At 59.1% G+C, this 16,528-nt stretch overlaps 2 protein-coding genes across 2 annotated transcripts; one reads left to right on the top strand and one right to left on the bottom strand.

Annotated features, from left to right (window-relative positions):
- The first annotated feature begins 780 nt into the window (after positions 1-780).
- Positions 781-3,076, top strand: SDSL (serine dehydratase like). The gene is made up of 8 exons (XM_071762885.1): positions 781-887; positions 1,175-1,361; positions 1,452-1,491; positions 1,596-1,735; positions 2,028-2,116; positions 2,211-2,438; positions 2,546-2,670; positions 2,785-3,076. Exons 2-8 carry the CDS (start codon positions 1,194-1,196, stop codon positions 2,976-2,978), a joined length of 984 nt encoding a protein of 327 aa, XP_071618986.1. The 5' UTR covers positions 781-887; positions 1,175-1,193; the 3' UTR covers positions 2,979-3,076.
- Positions 3,077-7,404: 4,328 nt separating this feature from the next.
- LHX5 (LIM homeobox 5) lies at positions 7,405-14,025 on the bottom strand. The gene is made up of 5 exons (XM_071763367.1): positions 13,802-14,025; positions 11,803-12,026; positions 10,370-10,647; positions 8,969-9,134; positions 7,405-7,772 (listed from the first exon to the last, which is right to left on the bottom strand). The coding sequence occupies exons 1-5, from the start codon at positions 13,972-13,974 to the stop codon at positions 7,405-7,407; spliced, it is 1,209 nt and encodes a 402-aa protein (XP_071619468.1). The 5' UTR covers positions 13,975-14,025.
- Between the last annotated feature and the right edge of the window lie 2,503 nt (positions 14,026-16,528).

Genomic DNA, 16,528 nt, shown 5'->3' with positions numbered 1-16,528 from the left:
GGAGGGGAGGGCTCTGCCTTGCCTGTGGCCACACCAGAATGCTGCTGGACCCCAGGGCTCTGCTGGGTTCTGGCTGTGTCCCTCTGGGCAGCCCTGTCCCCATCGGATGCCCAAGGGGCACCTGTGCCAGCTGTATGGTCACCGTGTCTCCCACCCCCTCCCCCAGACCTCTCCTGCCTGTGGGGTGCTCGGTTTGGCCAGCTGGGAGCTGCAGGGGGGCTCGTTCTGGGGGTCCCACCCAGCTGGCAGGGCTGAGCCCCACTGGGGATGGGCAGCTTGGGGGGACCCGGGGCAGGGGCACTTGGCAGGGTGGGTTTAGGGGTGTGATGGCTCTTTTGGAGGTGATGGGAGGGGGTGTCTCACCTGCTCCCTGGGGGTTGGGTGTGCTCAGGCTTCCCTCGCTACACCAGGGGTCTGTGTAAAATGGGACAAGTCCCCAAATCCTCTGGGACGTGTTTTGGGGCTGGACCTGAGAAGAGGCTGTGCTTGTGCCCAGTTGGCAGGGACGAACCCTTCTGGGGACCCCCAGGGTAATTTGGGAGCTGCTTCTCCTCATCCCGTGTCTCCGGGACAACCTGTCCCTGGGGGGCACCGGGCTGGCTGGGATGTTATGTGGCTGTTGTCGGGATATTTGGCTGTCGGGGACAGACACGTGTGCCAGGCAGGGCACACGGCACGGTGCCCAGCCCACGGCTGGGTGCTTCAGGCGTGGATCCAGCCTCCCAGCTGGAAAAACCTGCCCGGAGCTGAGCAAGCAGCCCAGCCCAGGGCAATCTTTAACCCCTGCCCCTCGCCCCGACAAACACGGGGACTTGGGGACACGGGCACGGCCTTTCCCACGTCTCCTGTCCCTCCCTCTGTCCCCCCAAACTCTGCTGTGGCTGCGGGTGAGGAGCTGGGGACACGCAGTGGGACAGGGGAGGGATCAGGGTGTGCGGGGGGACCTCGGGGACATCAGGGGAGGGGGTGGCTCAGCTTGTCCCGGGGCTCCACCAGGGAGGGCTCAGAGCTTGGTGCTGGGAGGGGACAGAGGGGACATTCTGCAGCTGGGAGGGGACAGCTTTGTCCCTCCCAAAAGGTCTCCCGTGCCCTGCACCGAGCCCGGAGTGAGCGGCGGGGCTGCTGGGCGATCCTGTCTGGAGCAGCCGGTGCCTCCTCCACCTCTCCCGGCCAGAGCACCGATCTCCAAGGCCATGGCCATCCAGCTGGGCAGGGGAGAGAAGCCCTTCCACATCGTCTCGCCCCTCCTGGAGAGCCTGCCCTTGTCCAAGGTGGCAGGCACCAAGGTCTACATGAAGCTGGAGAACGTTCAGCCCGCCGGCTCCTTCAAGATCCGGGGCATCGGGTGCCTCTGCCAGGAGGTGAGGGTGGGCACAGCGTGGGCCTCATGGGGGACATGGTGAGGGGACACAACTGCCCCCTTCCCTCCCTTCCTCCCTCCTCTCTTCCAGGCTGCCAAGAAGGGCTATCACCACTTTGTTTGCTCCTCAGGTAACTGGGCTTTGATTTGGGGTTGGGGACGGGGAGCGCTGGGGGATGCTCATGGGTGCCATAGGGTGGTTGAGCCCTGCCTGACCCCCCACCCCTTTGTGCAGGGGGCAACGCTGGGCTGGCAGCAGCATATGCAGCCAAGAAGCTGGGGCTGCCGGTCACCATCGTGGTCCCCAGCACCACCAGCCAGACCACTGTGCACAAGCTGGAGGAGCTGGGGGCAGAGGTGGAGGTCTCCGGACAGGTAGCTCTGCAGCAGCCCCCACTCCCCTAAATCTGGGATCTGGGGGAGACACAGGGTGTGTGTGTGTGTGTGTGTGTGAACCTGCTCTGTGATGTGCATGGCAAACCCCATCCTGGAATGTCCCCCTCCTGCACCACCCTCAGCACTGTGGCAGGGTCACCTCGGGGGATGGGGAGGGGGGTGTGGTGTCCCCTGGTCTTGCGGTGACAAGTGACCCACCTCTGGGGAACCAGGGCTAAGTCTGGCCCTGCTGAGCCCCTGCCCACCCCCCTCACCACCCTTTCCCCCCAAGGTGTGGGATGATGCCAACAAGAGAGCCCTGGAGCTGGCCAAGACAGAGGGCTGGGTCAGCATCCACCCCTTCGACCACCCCTTGGTGTGGTGAGTGCTGCCAGGACTCAGCTCCTGACCCCTCCGTCCCCATCCCTGAGGTCCAGGTCGTCCCCACGCCCCATCCTCTTCTCTCCCCTCGCAGGCAGGGTCACTCCAGCCTGGTCCAGGAGCTGAAGGACTCTCTGGACACCAAACCCGATGCCATCCTGCTGGCAGTGGGTGGGGGGGGGCTGCTGGCCGGCGTGGTGGCCGGGCTGCAGGAGGTGGGCTGGCAGGACATCCCCATCGTGGCCGCCGAGACCCGGGGGGCTCACAGCTTCCACGCAGCGCTGGCAGCCGGGCAGCTCATCTCCCTGCCCGACATCACCAGGTGAGCCGGGATGGCTGCGGGGAGCCGTGCAGTCCCCAGGGCTCGCAGCCCAGCTCTCCCCAGGGTCCCGGCACCACCCCCATCGCTTTCCTTCTCTCTTGTCCCAGCGTGGCCAAGTGCCTCGGAGCCAAGAAAGTGGCAGCGAGGGCGCTGGAGTGTGCCCAGGAGTGCCAGGTCATCTCCCAGGTGGTGGAGGATGCAGAGGCTGTGCGGGCCGTGGAGCTGTTCCTGGGTGAGCGGGAAGGGGGGGGACACAGCAGCCTCGGGAGGTGCCGGAATCAGGGTAGGGGGCTGCTGGGGATAGGGTGGGGGCTCAGGGTGTCCCCCCCGGCTCTTGTCCCCACAGATGACGAGAGGATGCTGGTGCAGCCGGCGTGCGGGGCCACCCTGGCCCTGCTCTACGAGGGGCGGCTGCAGCGGCTGCAGCGGGAGGGGCGGCTGCCCACCCCCCTGGGCTCCGTGGTGGTCGTGGTGTGCGGGGGCAGCAGCATCCAGCTGGCCCAGCTGCAGGCCCTGAAGAGGCAAGTGGGGCTGGAGTGATGCCCACCCCCGAGGAGAGGGGAGGTGACGGAGCCCAGCCAGCCCCCTCTGCTCGCTGTCCTTCCAAAAGGACCAAAAATAAAATCCCCTCGGAATAAGGAGCCCCCCACAGCCTCTGCCCCAGAGCAAAGCGTCTGTAGAGGGATGGGGAAACTGAGGCACGGGGTGGGAGGGGGCGGACGAGAGCGGGGCTCACACGGCAGGCAGGGCCGGGTGCTGCCTGCACCTCCCTCCCTGTCTGCGGGCAGGATCAGGGCACACACAACACCCCAAGCATCCCCCCCCCTCACATCCCCCAGCCCTTGGGCCCCCTCCCCAGGCTGTTTGAAGCTGCAGCTCCCCGCCTCAATTAGCAAGAGCTCCCCCTCTGACTAATTACTTCGCCACTGTCTTTATGCGTTATTATTCTAATGATTATTAATTGTTACAATGCTCTCCCGCCCCTGCCGCCCTCCCTGCGCTCGGAACACGCACGGACCCGCTTGGCCCCGGTGATTGATTGGCAGAGCTCCTGAGCCCATTTTAATCCCCCCAACCCGGGTTCCGGGGACACTGACACCGGTCTGTGTGTGCCTGTGCCCCCTCCCACAGACAGCCCCTCTCCCCCATTCCCTTTCCCCCCATCCCCCTCTTTTTTTTCCTGTTTCCCCCCTTTCCTCCAGGCTTTCCTGCTCACTCGTGCTGCCTTTGCTTTTGTAGCCCTTTACTATTGCACCTCCCGGGTTTTTTTTCGCGGCCCCCCACGACTTTCCTCTCCACCCTCTCCTTCCTCCCCAGCTCCACCTGCTCCCTGTTCCCCAGCTGAGCCCGCGGGCATCACCCGGTGCCATCAGGCAGGGTGATAAACCCTTCCCTGCCCCCAAACCCTTCTCCTCTTCCACTTCTGAGCAGGGGGGGGGCTAAGCCCCCAGATCACAGCATGCACACACCCCCTCAAGCCCTTTCCCCTGCGACCCAGCTGCCAGCCCCCTCCTCAAAAACCCACCCCACCTTTGGCCCTTCCCTCCCGGTGCCTCCCACTGCCCAGGTCAGACCCCCAGATACTTCTTGGAAGCCAAAACTCCATAAATCAGAACTCCACTGCTCCATCGTGAGCAATATCCCAGGTAAAAAGGTGTTTCCAGGGAGCACCGAAGGCTGGAGAATCCTATTACAAGGCACACTATTAATTATAAGGAGTCAGCCCAACCTACACCAGTCATTTTTTATCCCAGGTCCAAAACCTGATTACTCTCCACCTTCTACAGACCTTCCCTTGCTGGAAAAAAACCAATCAAACAAACAAACAAAACCCCAACAAAAGCCAAGGGGAAAAGGTCAGGGGACAACTGCAACAAAAAAGTATCATTGATGCTTGCCCAACAGCTTTGGAAAAGAACTTTATTCCTGGGAGTTCTGCTGCTCTGCTGGGGTCTGTGGGGAGCTGGCAGTGGTGTGTCCCCAGCACTGCCCCACGGGGATGTGGCTGGGGTGGCAACAGCAGAAGCCCAGGGCTTGTGGTGACACCAGGAGCAAGTTCTGAGCCCTCTTTGCCATGATGAGGGGAGTGCTCGGTCTCCGTGTGCCAGCTGAGGGGGATTGGGCTTTGGGTATCCCTGGCTGGGACTGGGGGTGCAGGTTACCTGGGGACACCCTGCTGGGGTGGGCATGGCCCCAGCTGGAACTCTGGGTGCTGGAGGCATCCTAGGGCTGCTGGGGTGACGCAGACCCTGTCTGCCATAGGGACCCCAGCCTCATTTTGGTGCTGTACCCCACCCTGGTTGCCTTGGGGACCCATCGGGTCCCTTCTGCCAGATTTTCAGGGGCAGGAGTGGCAGCCCCCAGCCAGTGACCTGGGGGTGGGAGGGAAGATTCGGGTCCTGCACCCAAAGATCCCTGCTGGGACCAGTGCTCCCTGCAGATCCCCATCCACCTGCAAGGAGTCCCCCAGCCCCTGCATGAGGAGGGCAGCTTGGAGCAGCCCAGGGTCACCTCAAATCCCTCCTGCAGCCTGTGACCTGCCAGGGGCCTGGGGATGGGCTGCAAACAGCCCTCAGGTGTATGCCTTGGGTTTTATAGTAATAATAATAATAATAATAATAATAATAATAATAATAATAATAATAATAACAACAACTGCAGCAGCAGCCAGTGTTCACTCAGTGAAGGACATTGTGCTCTATTTTCTAATCCTCAAAACGATGCTGGGAAGCTGTTCTTTAACAACATATTGCCCTGCCCTGCCAAGGAGCCCCCATTACTCACTGATACTGACAACCTGGAAAGGGTGGAGCAGAAGGCAGCAGCTGACTGCACTCCTGCCTCAGTTTCCCCACCTGTTAAAAGGGGAGAAGGTGCTTTGCTAGGTGTGTGGGGGGAGTGTTTGGTGTTTCTGTTTTGGCCTCAGCCCCTGGCTGGGGGAATCCTTTGGGGCTTGGTCTGGCCCAGCTCGTTTGCCACCCTGTTATTAATGCTGGTAATGGTATAGGAAGGATAAAATCCACCACTTGGCTGAGCAGAGAAAATATGCAGAAAAGTGGTTGGCTTTTCATAAATCATCGGTGCTCTGTGCTACAACCAAGCCAGGACTTAAAATTCAGGTCAGGAGAGAGGGGCTCTCGTAAGCCAGCAAGGAAAGGTAATTTATTCTGTTTATATCTTTTTACTGCAAGACAAGGAGGGGGGGGGGAGGAACTTTGCCATGATTTTGCATTTTAAATATTAGTTCAGAGCTGCAACCTGTCTTGGACTTTATTTATTTTTGTGTCTTAGAAAACAAGAGAGGGAAAGCAGGAGAGAAGAAGGGAAGGCAGGCTGGGGTGGGATAGCCCCCTGCCTGCCCTCTGCATCCCCTGGGGCAGATGGAGCAAAAGCTGCTGGTGGTGTTTGTGCCCCCCCCTTTTAATGTGTCCCTCCTGACCCCCCTGTGTCTCCCCTTGCTCTGGGGTGCTCTGCCAGCAGGGCTGGGGTGCCAAGGGGGGGTGTCCCCCCCATGAAGAGGTGACACAGGGACCTGTCTGCTGTGGGGGAAGGTGCTGAGCTGGGTAATGTGCCCCCCCCACACCCCACTGGTGGGGGTGGTGTGGGGTTACTGGGTGGGCTCTGCAGTTGCATCACCTTGCTCAGGGGCTGGGGCACCCATCCCACCCCGGGGGGCTGGGGGACAGGGTGGGGAGCAGGGCAGCCCTGCCGGCATCTCTCGTGGTCTTGTCTTAAAAAAAAAAAAACAAAACAAACCAAAAAAAACCAAAATGAAAGGGACCAGGTGACTGAACAGTAGGTAACTAAAAGGTTTTTTATTCACATTGAACAACAAGAGCCATTCACACTAACAGCCTCTGCAAGAGGCAGCGGGGACAGGGAACCCACGACGCTTTCAGAAAACAACTTTTTTTTCTTTCCTTTCCCATTCTCCTTCCGTTTATTCCCCCCACCCCCTGTCCTCTCGCCCCCCTCCCCGGCGGCACCCCCTCCCCGCCTTCAAAATAGAAAAATTCGGAGCCTCCGATGACTAAAGTACAATAAATAATCAGTAAACACAAAAACATACTTTATTTGTTTCTCCTTTATACAAAATAAAGAAACTAGAAGCAAAAACTATTATACATCCTTAAATTGGTGGAGCCGCCGGAAAATGTTGGGGCGGGACTCGGCGTCCAGGCTCGGGTTTAATTTTTGCTCTCCTGGTGGTTGGGTTGAGTTCATTGGTGGTTTTTTTGTTGTTGGTTTTTGTTTTTTTGTTTCCCGTTTGTTTTCTTTATTGTTTGGGCTTTTTAATTGTATTTTGTCCCGTTTCTGCCTCTTTCTGGTGTCTTTTTCCACCGCGTGGGAGCCCAATCTCCGCCAGTCACTGGGGCAGCCCTGAGCCTGCCCCCCCCCGCCCCCCCCTTCCCCTCTTGCTGCCCATCACCAGGTCCAAACCCCCCCTCTCCTTGGGGATAAAATTGGAGTAACAAAAACAAGGGGGTCGTCGGGGTGGGGGTGTTATTCCTGCTATTCCCCATTCCCCTCCCCCCCCTCCGTGGTGTGATAAGAGTTAATTAAAAAGGTTGCTAATCAGCAGGGGGGAGCCCTGCCCCAGCCCTCCCTCTCCCCAGGTGCCGCCGGGGCGGTGGGACCTGTGTCCAGGCGAGTTCAGCTTTGGTCCAAGAGGTTGGTGGTCCCGATGCCGGTGGGGAGGGGGGGATCATGTGTGTCTTCGGGGCTGGGCACCATTTATCGTGGCCCCCCCCTCCCAGTGCTGGGGGAAAAGGTGCCAGGAGGAGGGTGGGGGCAAGGTCCGGAGGGATTCTGCAATGATGGGGGGGGGGGGGGGGGGGGTGCAGGGATGCGTTTTGGCATCGGAGGGTGGGGGGTCTTTATCCGGCGCCCTGGTCCCGGGGAGGGGGAAGGGGGGGTGATGACACGCGTGGGGTGTTCTCCCCCGCCACGCGTGCCCGTGCCAGGCCTACCACACCGCCGCCTCGCTGAGCTCCGGGTTGGGGTGCGGGAGCCCCCCGCTGTAGCCGCTATTGCTGGACATGGAGAAGGGGGGGCTGGGCCCCCCGCTGAAGACCTCCCCCGGGATGGGGTGCAGCGAACCGGTCATCCCCGGCTCGGGGCTGGGGGTGTCGGGATGCGAGATCATATCCGTGTACCTTTGGTTTTCTGAGGAGTGGTGTCCGCTTAGGGGGGGCTCCAAGGGTCCCAGGGGTGTGGAGCCGGGTCCTGAGTTCTGAAGATAGCTGGAGTCGGCCGGGGACTGGGCTTGGGAGGGCGGCCCGTGGGGGAAAAAGTCATAGTTGCCTCCCGGACCGTAGTAGTCACCTTGGTAATCTGCGGGAAGGAGGGGAAAAAAAGAATGGAGCAGGTCAAAAACTTTTTTTTTTTTTTTTTTTTTTTTTTTTTTTTTTTTTTTTTAATTTCTGCTGGCTCCTCGGGTGCAAATTTGAATCCAGAGAAGGAAATCCCCTTCTGTTTGCCTGGTCTGGGGGGGTGAGGAGCAGCTGGAGGTCCGGTTGGTGTGGGGGGGATGGAGGCAAAGAATGCAACATAATTCTTAGTTAATGGGGGGTAATATGGTATTTGTATGGAAAGGGGACAAAAAGCATATATAAAGGGAATGGGGAAAATATATATAAAGGGAAGGGAGGAGAAATATATATAAATGGAAGGGGGGAAATATTGAAGGGAAGAGGTGGAAAGACATATAAAGGGAATAGGGGAAACATAAATGAAATGGGAAAAAATATAATAATGACAAATGTATTCATAACGGTGGGGGGAATATATATATATATATCACGGGAAAAAATGCTGTATCTAATGGGAAAATTCTATAGGTGTTGAGCAGCCTGGAAGGACTATAGAAAGTAACTGCAGGGCAGTGAGATGTGCCCGGCAAGCCCCTCGTCCCGGGGGAGGCTTTAGAAAGGCAGATGATGGGGGGCGACGACTCTGCATGGGGCTGGAGAGAGGGGAGGAGGCAGAACGCCCCCCCCCCCCGCGCCCATCCCCTCCCGTCGGGGCCCATCTGTATCCTGCGTGCCCGGGGGGGGTGGAACAAATGCGGCCTGAAAGGGGCAGAGAGCCCCGCAGCCGGGGCTGTGCGCACACGGGGCCGGGCGTGTGCGTGGGAGGAGCACGCGTGTGCGTGTCAACGCGCGCCTTGTGCCGGCGTGCACACGCGCGTGTGTATGGTTGTGCGTGGGTGCGCACACGCGCGTTCACAGCTCTGTGCGGGTGTGCACAAGCGTGTGTGTGCACGGCGTGGTTTCGGCGTGCGTGTGCTCCGCTCCGTGCGGGTGTGCGTGCGCGCACAGACGCCGGCCCGGTGCCGCAGCCCCCCTGGGCACTGTCCCCTCCCTGTCCCCTCGGGTCCCCTGCGGCTGCGCTCCCCAGGGAGAGGGACGGGGAGCGGGAAAACAAAACAAAAAAAAACCCAGCGGAGCAGCGGGACAGGGGAAGAACAAAGGGGTGGGGGGCGGGAAGGAGCCGAGAGGCGGGGGGGTGGGCAGCGGCCGGTCCCTCACCTCCGTAGTACGTGTAGGGGGTCGATCCGAGCATCTCGGACTCGTCGAGGCGGCCGCCGAGGGGCCGCATCCTGCGGGGGCTCCGGAAGAAGGCGTGCCGGCGGGCACCCAGCGCGCTCAGCTGCTTCATCCGCCGCTCCTTGGACCGGCGGTTCTGGAACCAGACCTGCGGCAGGGACCGCGTCACATACCACGGAGCCCCAGAGAGCAGGACCAGCCCCCCCCCCCCGATCCCTCTCCTCCCCAACTCTTCCTCTCCCCAAAGGATGGCCAAAAGAGGGGATGGAAATCTTGCACCTGCCTGGGAGGGAAAGGGGTTTCTCATCTCTGGGTGTTTTTTAAATACACCCCCCACCCCACCCCCCTCGGTGCTGCTAGCCCCAAAATACGTGCATTGGGGGACACACACCCCAAATACTGAGGCTTCTTAAAATCCTGCCCCCCCCTCCTGCTCTTTTCTCTTCTAGAGAAAGGGGAAAGAAGGGAGGAAAAAAGAGAACAAAAAGGGGGTGGATTGTGGCAGGAGTTGGAAAGTGGGGAGGAGGGAGAGGAGCACCTGCCGGGATGGGGGCAGAATAAAATCCGTGTGGTGAGGATGGAGATAAAGGGAAAAGGAAGATTCTGCCCCCTCTCCACGGGGCATCACCTCGTCCAAACCGCATCGCCTTGGCCTGCTGGGGTGTCTGGGTTATTGCCCCACTCTCCCACCACATCCCCCATGGATTGGGGAGTTCAGGGGAAGGAGCACATCCCGTTCCTCGGGGATTTTGGGAGCCGGGTCGCTGGCAGCTCTGCTCCCCGCAAAGCCGGCGGGTCCTCCCCTATTAATGCCTCTATTAAAGTCCATTAATCCCTATGTTCCCGCAGGAATTTTCTTCCCGGGAGCAGTGTGGTAAGGAAGTGCCGGGCTGCCTGCAGAGTGGAATGGCTTCTCCAGGCTTTCAGCAGCCCTCCAGCAGCCATCTCCAGGGTTTACCGGGGGATCCTGGCCGGCTCACGTTTCGGGGCTGTTTTTTGTCTCTTTCCATGGCATCGGTGCATTAAAGCACAGCGGGGGAGTCTGGGCACCCATGGGAGAGCGGGGGGGTTGCAGGGCTGGGCCTGGGGTGATGCTGGCAGGTGGGACTTGCCTGTCCCCATTTCCCCAGGTCGTGGGAGTGGCCTCAGTGTCTCCAGCACCCAGCGGAGATCACCACAGCCTTGGGCTCCCATCAACACCCCTTCTCCTTCCCTCCCCCACTGGGTCCTTTCCCTGGCTCTGCCCTGCGAGAGGAAATCACTCCCTGAAGCTCTGATGTCACAGGAACCTCGGCCTGCGGTGGGAATTATGTCACCAGCGAGCCCCATGACGTCACGCTGCCAGGTGAGGGGGTTTGGAGGGGTGGGCTGGGGCTGCCCTACCTGGATAACTCTCATGTTAAGGCCGGTCTCCTGGGCCAGCTGCTCTCGGATGTGGCGGGTGGGCTTGGGGGTGGCTGCAAAGGCAGCTTTGAGGGTCTCCAGCTGCTTGGCTTTAATGGTGGTGCGGGGACCCCTCCGCTTGGTGCCCGAGTTCTGCTCCTCGTTCTCGTTGTTGGTGGTCTCCTTGTCCGAGGAGGTCGAGTTGTCCGTCTCCTTGGTGTCGTCCTGCATGGGGTCCTGGAGATCCGGGGACAAACTCCTGTCTGTACATGAGGACACTGTAAAGGAGACCCAGAGAGGAAAGGGGTGGGGAGGGGGCAGGTGACTTAGGGGAGAGATCAGCCCCCACCCTCTCCTCTGCCCTCCCTGGCCCACCCGCTTTCCAGGAGAAGGGTTGGGGGCTGCTGGAGAGCAGCAGGGGGTGCAGATCGCCTCTGTCCCCCTCCCCCCCGGTACCCCTAAACCTGACGCAGAGCTCCAGGTGAGCACTGCCCGATTTGGCCTCTGTTCACCGCATCGTGCTAGCCCGGGAGGAGGGGAGCTGGGGAGGGGGTTATCCCCCAGGCCCACCGTAGCCCCCAGCACTCCCCCCATCCCCCCTCCCTGTGCCTTTCACACCGGGAAGCGCCGCTGGGAAAAACGCACCCGGTGCCTGCCTGGGGTTTTGGCGGGGGAGGGGGGGGGGAGTTCTCCAGTGGCTGCCTTGAGCCTGGCTCATACACCATCACTCCCCCCTCAACCACCTTCCCAGGGGACCCTTGATGCCAGCCCCCCCCCCTCCCCAAGGCCAAGCTCTACTCGCCTCGCTCACAGCAGCGGCCCCACTGACTTGCGTGGCAGGATCCGGCCCCGGGTGCTGGACGGAGAGAGAGCCCACGGCAGGGGGTGAGCGGGGGGGCCCGGCAGGGCGGGCCTGATCCTGCTCTCCTGACGCAGAGACAGCTTCCAAGGAAGTCAAATGGGAGCTTTGCCTCTGGGTGAAAGGAGGCGAAGGATCAGGCCCGCGGCGCGGGGGGAGCGGGCACATTCGCGAGGGGGGGGGGAGCGTCACGGTGCGTGGGTCCCCTCCCCGCCGCCCCACATCCCCGCTGCCATAGGGGCCGTGCAGGGGAGGGCAGGAGCTGGGTGTGCGTGTGTGTGTGTGTGTGTGTGTGTGTATCTCTGCCACCACTCATCCCACGCGTGTCTGCCTCCCGCGGGTAACAGAGGCTTCTGAGCGTTCCAAACGCTTTCACCTCAAATCCCTCCCCGACGCGGGTTAACGGGGGGGGGGAGGGGTTCGGGCTCCTTGCGGGGTGCAGCTCCTCACCCCAGAAAGCCAAACCTCCATCCCGGCCCGGCGAGCGGTACCGGCGGCAGCACCGGAGCTCTCGGGCAGTACCAGCGGCAGGGCTGCGGCCCCCCGGGGCGGAGAGGGGCTGAGCCGCTCGTACCTGAGTTGAGGCTGCCTTCCTTCAGCGTGGGAGAGTTCAAATAATCCTCTTTGCAAACAAATTTATTCTCGTCGATGATATAGAGTTCTTCGCCCGTGGAGAGCTGCTTGTTGCAGACCATGCAGGTGAAACAGTTCAGGTGAAACACTTTATTCCGGGCTTTCCGCACCAGGTCGCTGGGAGAGATGCCTTGGGAGCAGCCGGCGCATTTGGTACCAAATCTCCTGGAAAAGGGGAGAAAAAAAACCGAGAGCTGAGAGCCCCGGAGGCGATGGGTCGATAATCCCCCTCCCCATCCTCCTCCAAATCCCACAGCGGGGGCCTGATCCTCCAGCAGCTCCCGCTGCGAGATTTTGGGGGAACGGGCTATGGGCAGCCCCTGCTCCTTCAGGAGGAGGAGGAGAACCTTCATCCCCACTGCGGAGGGAGGGTGGGTTTGGGGTGTCCCCAAACCAGGGGGAGGACAGAGGCACATGAGCATCCTCGCCGGATTTTGGGTACCGGAGGGGTTCCTCTCCAAGGTTCGGGGAGTGTGGGGGGAAATTTCGTTTCAGCCGGTGGGGAACCGGGGAAGCTCGGGTCCTCCCCGGCCACGGCCTGAAAATACTGGGGAGAAAACGGGCAAATTGCGGCCAGAACGACGGGAAAAAGAAAAGAAAGACAAACAAACAAAACCAAACAAAACAAAAGAAACGGAGGACGCAGAGAAACAGGAGCTGAGGAGGGGGCTCCGCTTCCTGAAGCATCCCGGAGCTCCCAAGCCGGAGCCGGCACTGGGAGGAATTTTTTCTGGTTGGAAGCAGCGCTTAGGAAATCTCCGATTGTCCTTATTTTGCTTCTCTTTGCTGAAGGTAGAGCAATGTTTTGTTTTGTTTTGTTTTGTTCTTCTTTCCCCCAGAAGATGCCTTTTAGAAATTAATATTTTTCCAGGGGATTCAAATCGGTTGGAAACTGTCTTCACAATAACAAAAAAATAAGAAAAAAACAAACAAAAAAAATTCCAAATTCAAAACAAACAAAAAAAAGAAAAAATAGCCAAAAAACCCCAACCCTCACCAAACAATTAAAAAAAAAAAAAAAAAAGAGCCAAAAGCCCCCAAGCTCAAAACAAAACAAATAAAAATAAAGCCAAACCCACCGTAACAATAAAAAAATAAGCCACAAAACCCGAAAAATCCCCCAACTCCTGGGAGTGGGGGCTGCGCTGCTGGGTCCCGGGGCGAACCGGAGCTTCCAGGCCCTGGCAGGTGCCCACGTAGGGTCCCCCGCCACCCCCTACCCCCCCTTTTTTTTTTTCCCTCCGGTCTCGGCACAACTTCTGCCTCCCTCGCTGCTCCCCGTGACGTTGATGTAGTGAGGGCATTAGGAGTAATAAGTCATCGCCCCCCCCCCCTCCTTCCCATCCCGGCCCCTAATTTCTTCACCCGCACCTTATCGCTCTCATTAGGGGCGTTTAAGGAGCTTGAGGATTGGTGGGGGGGGATGCAGGAAGTTTTGGCCGCGATCTTCACCGGGGCCTGTGATCCCTAGAGGGGGGCGAGGGGTGCCAGGCCGTGCCCGGGGGGGGATGGGGGGGTTACACACACGCACACAAAGCTTCCCCCGCAGTGCCCGCTCGGGCCTGCCGCGACGGAGCGGGCGGTGGCACCGGCGGAGCGGGGCCCGGTGCCGGTGGAGGGAAGGTCATAGGGAGATTCGAGGATAGGGTTCCGGCCTCGCTGCCCCCTCCTCAAGCTGTACCCGCGGCCGTATCGCGGCCGCCCCCTCTCCCTGGCCCGGAGGTCTCCCTTGGCCCGAGGGGCTGCTTCTTCCCCTCCGGGGCGATGGGGCAGGCTCGGTGCGGACCCCCGGCAGGGAGGGATGGGAGGGAAGCGGAGACCCCCCCCAAAACGTGCAGGGGAGACCCCCGGAAGGCAGACGGGGGGCCCGGGTGCGGTGTGAATCTCCGCGGCGGCGGTGGTGTGTGTGTGCGTGGGGACGGCACGGCACGACTGCTCACCTGAAAAAGTCGTTTTTGCAGTAGAGTTTGCCTTCCCTGGAGAAGCATTTCTCGGTCAGGTTGCACTTGCACTCACAGCACTGGACGCATTTGATGTGCCAAGCCCTGTCCAAGACGTTCAGCAGGAACCGGTCCAAAATCGGCCTCTCGCAGCCCGCACAATGCACCATCATAACCTCCGCCGGGGGATGGAGACGCGCAAACGAGAAGTCAGCTCCCCCCCCACCCCCCGCTCGCCGGCACACGGCGGCGGTTCGAAAAATGCAGGGGGGGGGAAAGAAAAATTGTAATAATAATTTAATAAAACTGGGGGGGGCGGAAAGAAGGAATAATGAAAAAATTCAGGGGACGGGAAGGGAGCGGAGCGGCTGTCAAGTTCTTCCCCTTCTTCTCTCCGGAGCCTCGGTGGCGGGAGTAAAAAAAAAAAAAAAAAAAAAAAAAAAAATGAATGCCCCCCCCAGAAAAAAACAATTAAAAAATTAAATAAATTAAAAAAAAAAAAAAAGAAAAAAGAAAAAAATCCAATCCAAACCAGCCGCGAGAAATGCAAAGAATAATTAAAAACCCACCCCGATCCCTCCCACCCCAGGTCCCTCCGGAGCGTCCCGGGAAGCGGCGGAGCGGCGGCCGCGCTGCTGGCGGGCTCTGCGGCAGCGGGCGCGGCGGGAGGGGTGCATGAACCCCCCCCGGCAGCCCCGGTGCCTCGCTGTGCTCCGCCGCCGCCTCGCCGCCACTCTCATGCTGTCCCCATCGCCAGCTTTGTCCCCCGCCTTAGTAATTCGCGCATCCTTATTCAGATTTAGTGACGTGGGGGGCCGCGTCGCCTCAGCTGCGGCCAATGGGAGCCCGGTCGCCATGGCAACCTCTTAATTTATAGCATATCTAAATTGGCTCCAGCCTTGTGCTTGGCACAGAGGGAAAAAAACAACGCGTCTCTATTGTTGAGGGTGGCTTGTACCTGTGCCGCGAAGTGAGTATGCACCTGGCTGGGGGGCCGGGGGGGGGAACACACACACACACTGCCAAAAATCTGCTTGCCCCCCCCCCCCCCCCCCCCCCGGTTCTTTTATTTTTATCGCTTTCTTTTAAAATTATGTTTGGGGGGTCCCGAGTTGAGCATCACCTGGTTTTGGGGGTAGATTTGCACCGGGGTCTCGGGGGGAGAGATGTCTTATTTTTTTATCTGTAGGAGCAAGGGGAGTTGAGGAAGGGGGGGGATTTTAGGGCGGGGGGTGGGGGTGGCTCGGCCCCTCCGCGCAGTGTGGCGGGATGAAAAGTTCCCCCTGCGCGGAGGTATGTGCGGGCTCCCCCCTGGCTTTTGTCCCAGGGGCCCGTCGCCTGCCCGCCCCTTCAGCTGGCTGGTAACCCCCCGGGGGGCACGGGGAGCAGGGGGCGGTCTGGAGGAGGAGGGGGTGCGGCCCAGGGGATGCTGCGAGCGCTGCTCCCTCGGACACTCTTTGGTTTTTTTTTCTCTTTAATTCCAGGTGCGGCGGAGCTGCAAATCGCTGCGCGGGAGGGGACGGAGCGAGGGATCGGACCCGGCGCTTGTGGGGTTTTTTTTTGGGGGGGAACACGACTCACACACACGCACAATGGGGAGGTTACTCTGCTCGGGGGGGCGGGGGGCTGCTGCCCCAGCCCGCAGCTCCCAGCCGAGCGGAGGGATGTGGGGCAGCGCCGCCGGCTCTCCCTCCGTTTTCCCAGGATTTGGGAAGGGGATGGAGCAGCCCTGGGGTCCGGCCGTGCGGGGAGGAAGAGGAGGAGGAAGGCGGCAGGGCAGGTGAAGGCTGTTTTCCCCCCTCCTCCCCTTCCCCTCTCGTTTCTTCGGCCAAAATATAAAAATTTTTATTTTTTCAATTTATTTTATTCGCCGGGATAGGAGGGCTCCGTCAAACAGCGCCGGCCCGGTACCGCGGAGCACCCTGTGCCGGCTCCGCAAAAAACCCAAAACAAAACCAAAAAACCAAACCAACCAATCCACAAAAAACAACAATCCAACCCCCCCAAAAATTCCAAAACCCCAAGTCGGCACGGCATCCGTGGGGAAGTGGAGGAGGTTTTTTGTTTGCCCTTAGGTAGAAGTGTTGGTGGAAAGAGCGAGAATCGAAATAAGAAAATACGGAGAGAAAGAACGGAAAGAAAAGAGAGGAAGAAAAGGGAAATAGAGGAGGAAAAAAAAAAAACCAAACAAACCACACGCACGTAAGGAAAGAAAGAAAAAGGTGCGAGGGGGGGAAAAAATAGACGGAAAAAGGAAGTGAGTAAAGAGAGTTTAAAAATGTGAGTGGGAGAACATAAATTAACGGAGACTATAGTTAAAAAGGATGAAAAGTGAGATCGAAGAGAAACGAAAGACAAACGAAGAAAAAATAAGAGAAGGAAAAAGGAGGAAAGATGCAGTAAAGGAACAGAAAAAAAAAAAGAAAGAGGGCAAGGCAGAAGACGAAAAAATAAAAAACGAAAAAGGAAGGGAAGAAGAAAAATGAGCGGATGAGAGAAATAAAGAGAAAGAAGGAACAGCGAGAACGGAAAAGAAAGGAAACGAAAAAGAATGCATGAATGACAAGCGCCGAAGCGAGCGAGCAAGAAAGAGGAGGGAAGAGAAATATAACAAAGACAGAAGGCAAAAAAAAGGAAGGGAAGGGAGAAGGAAAGAAATTAAAAAAGGCAATAGATTAAACAGGACAAAAACCGGGAAGGGAGAGAAAGGAAGAGGACGAGGGACCG

The sequence above is a fragment of the Heliangelus exortis genome, chromosome 19 (genome assembly GCF_036169615.1).
Source record: "Heliangelus exortis chromosome 19, bHelExo1.hap1, whole genome shotgun sequence".
NCBI classification, from domain to species: domain Eukaryota; kingdom Metazoa; phylum Chordata; class Aves; order Apodiformes; family Trochilidae; genus Heliangelus; species Heliangelus exortis.
This window is presented reverse-complemented; position numbering and strand designations above follow the sequence as displayed.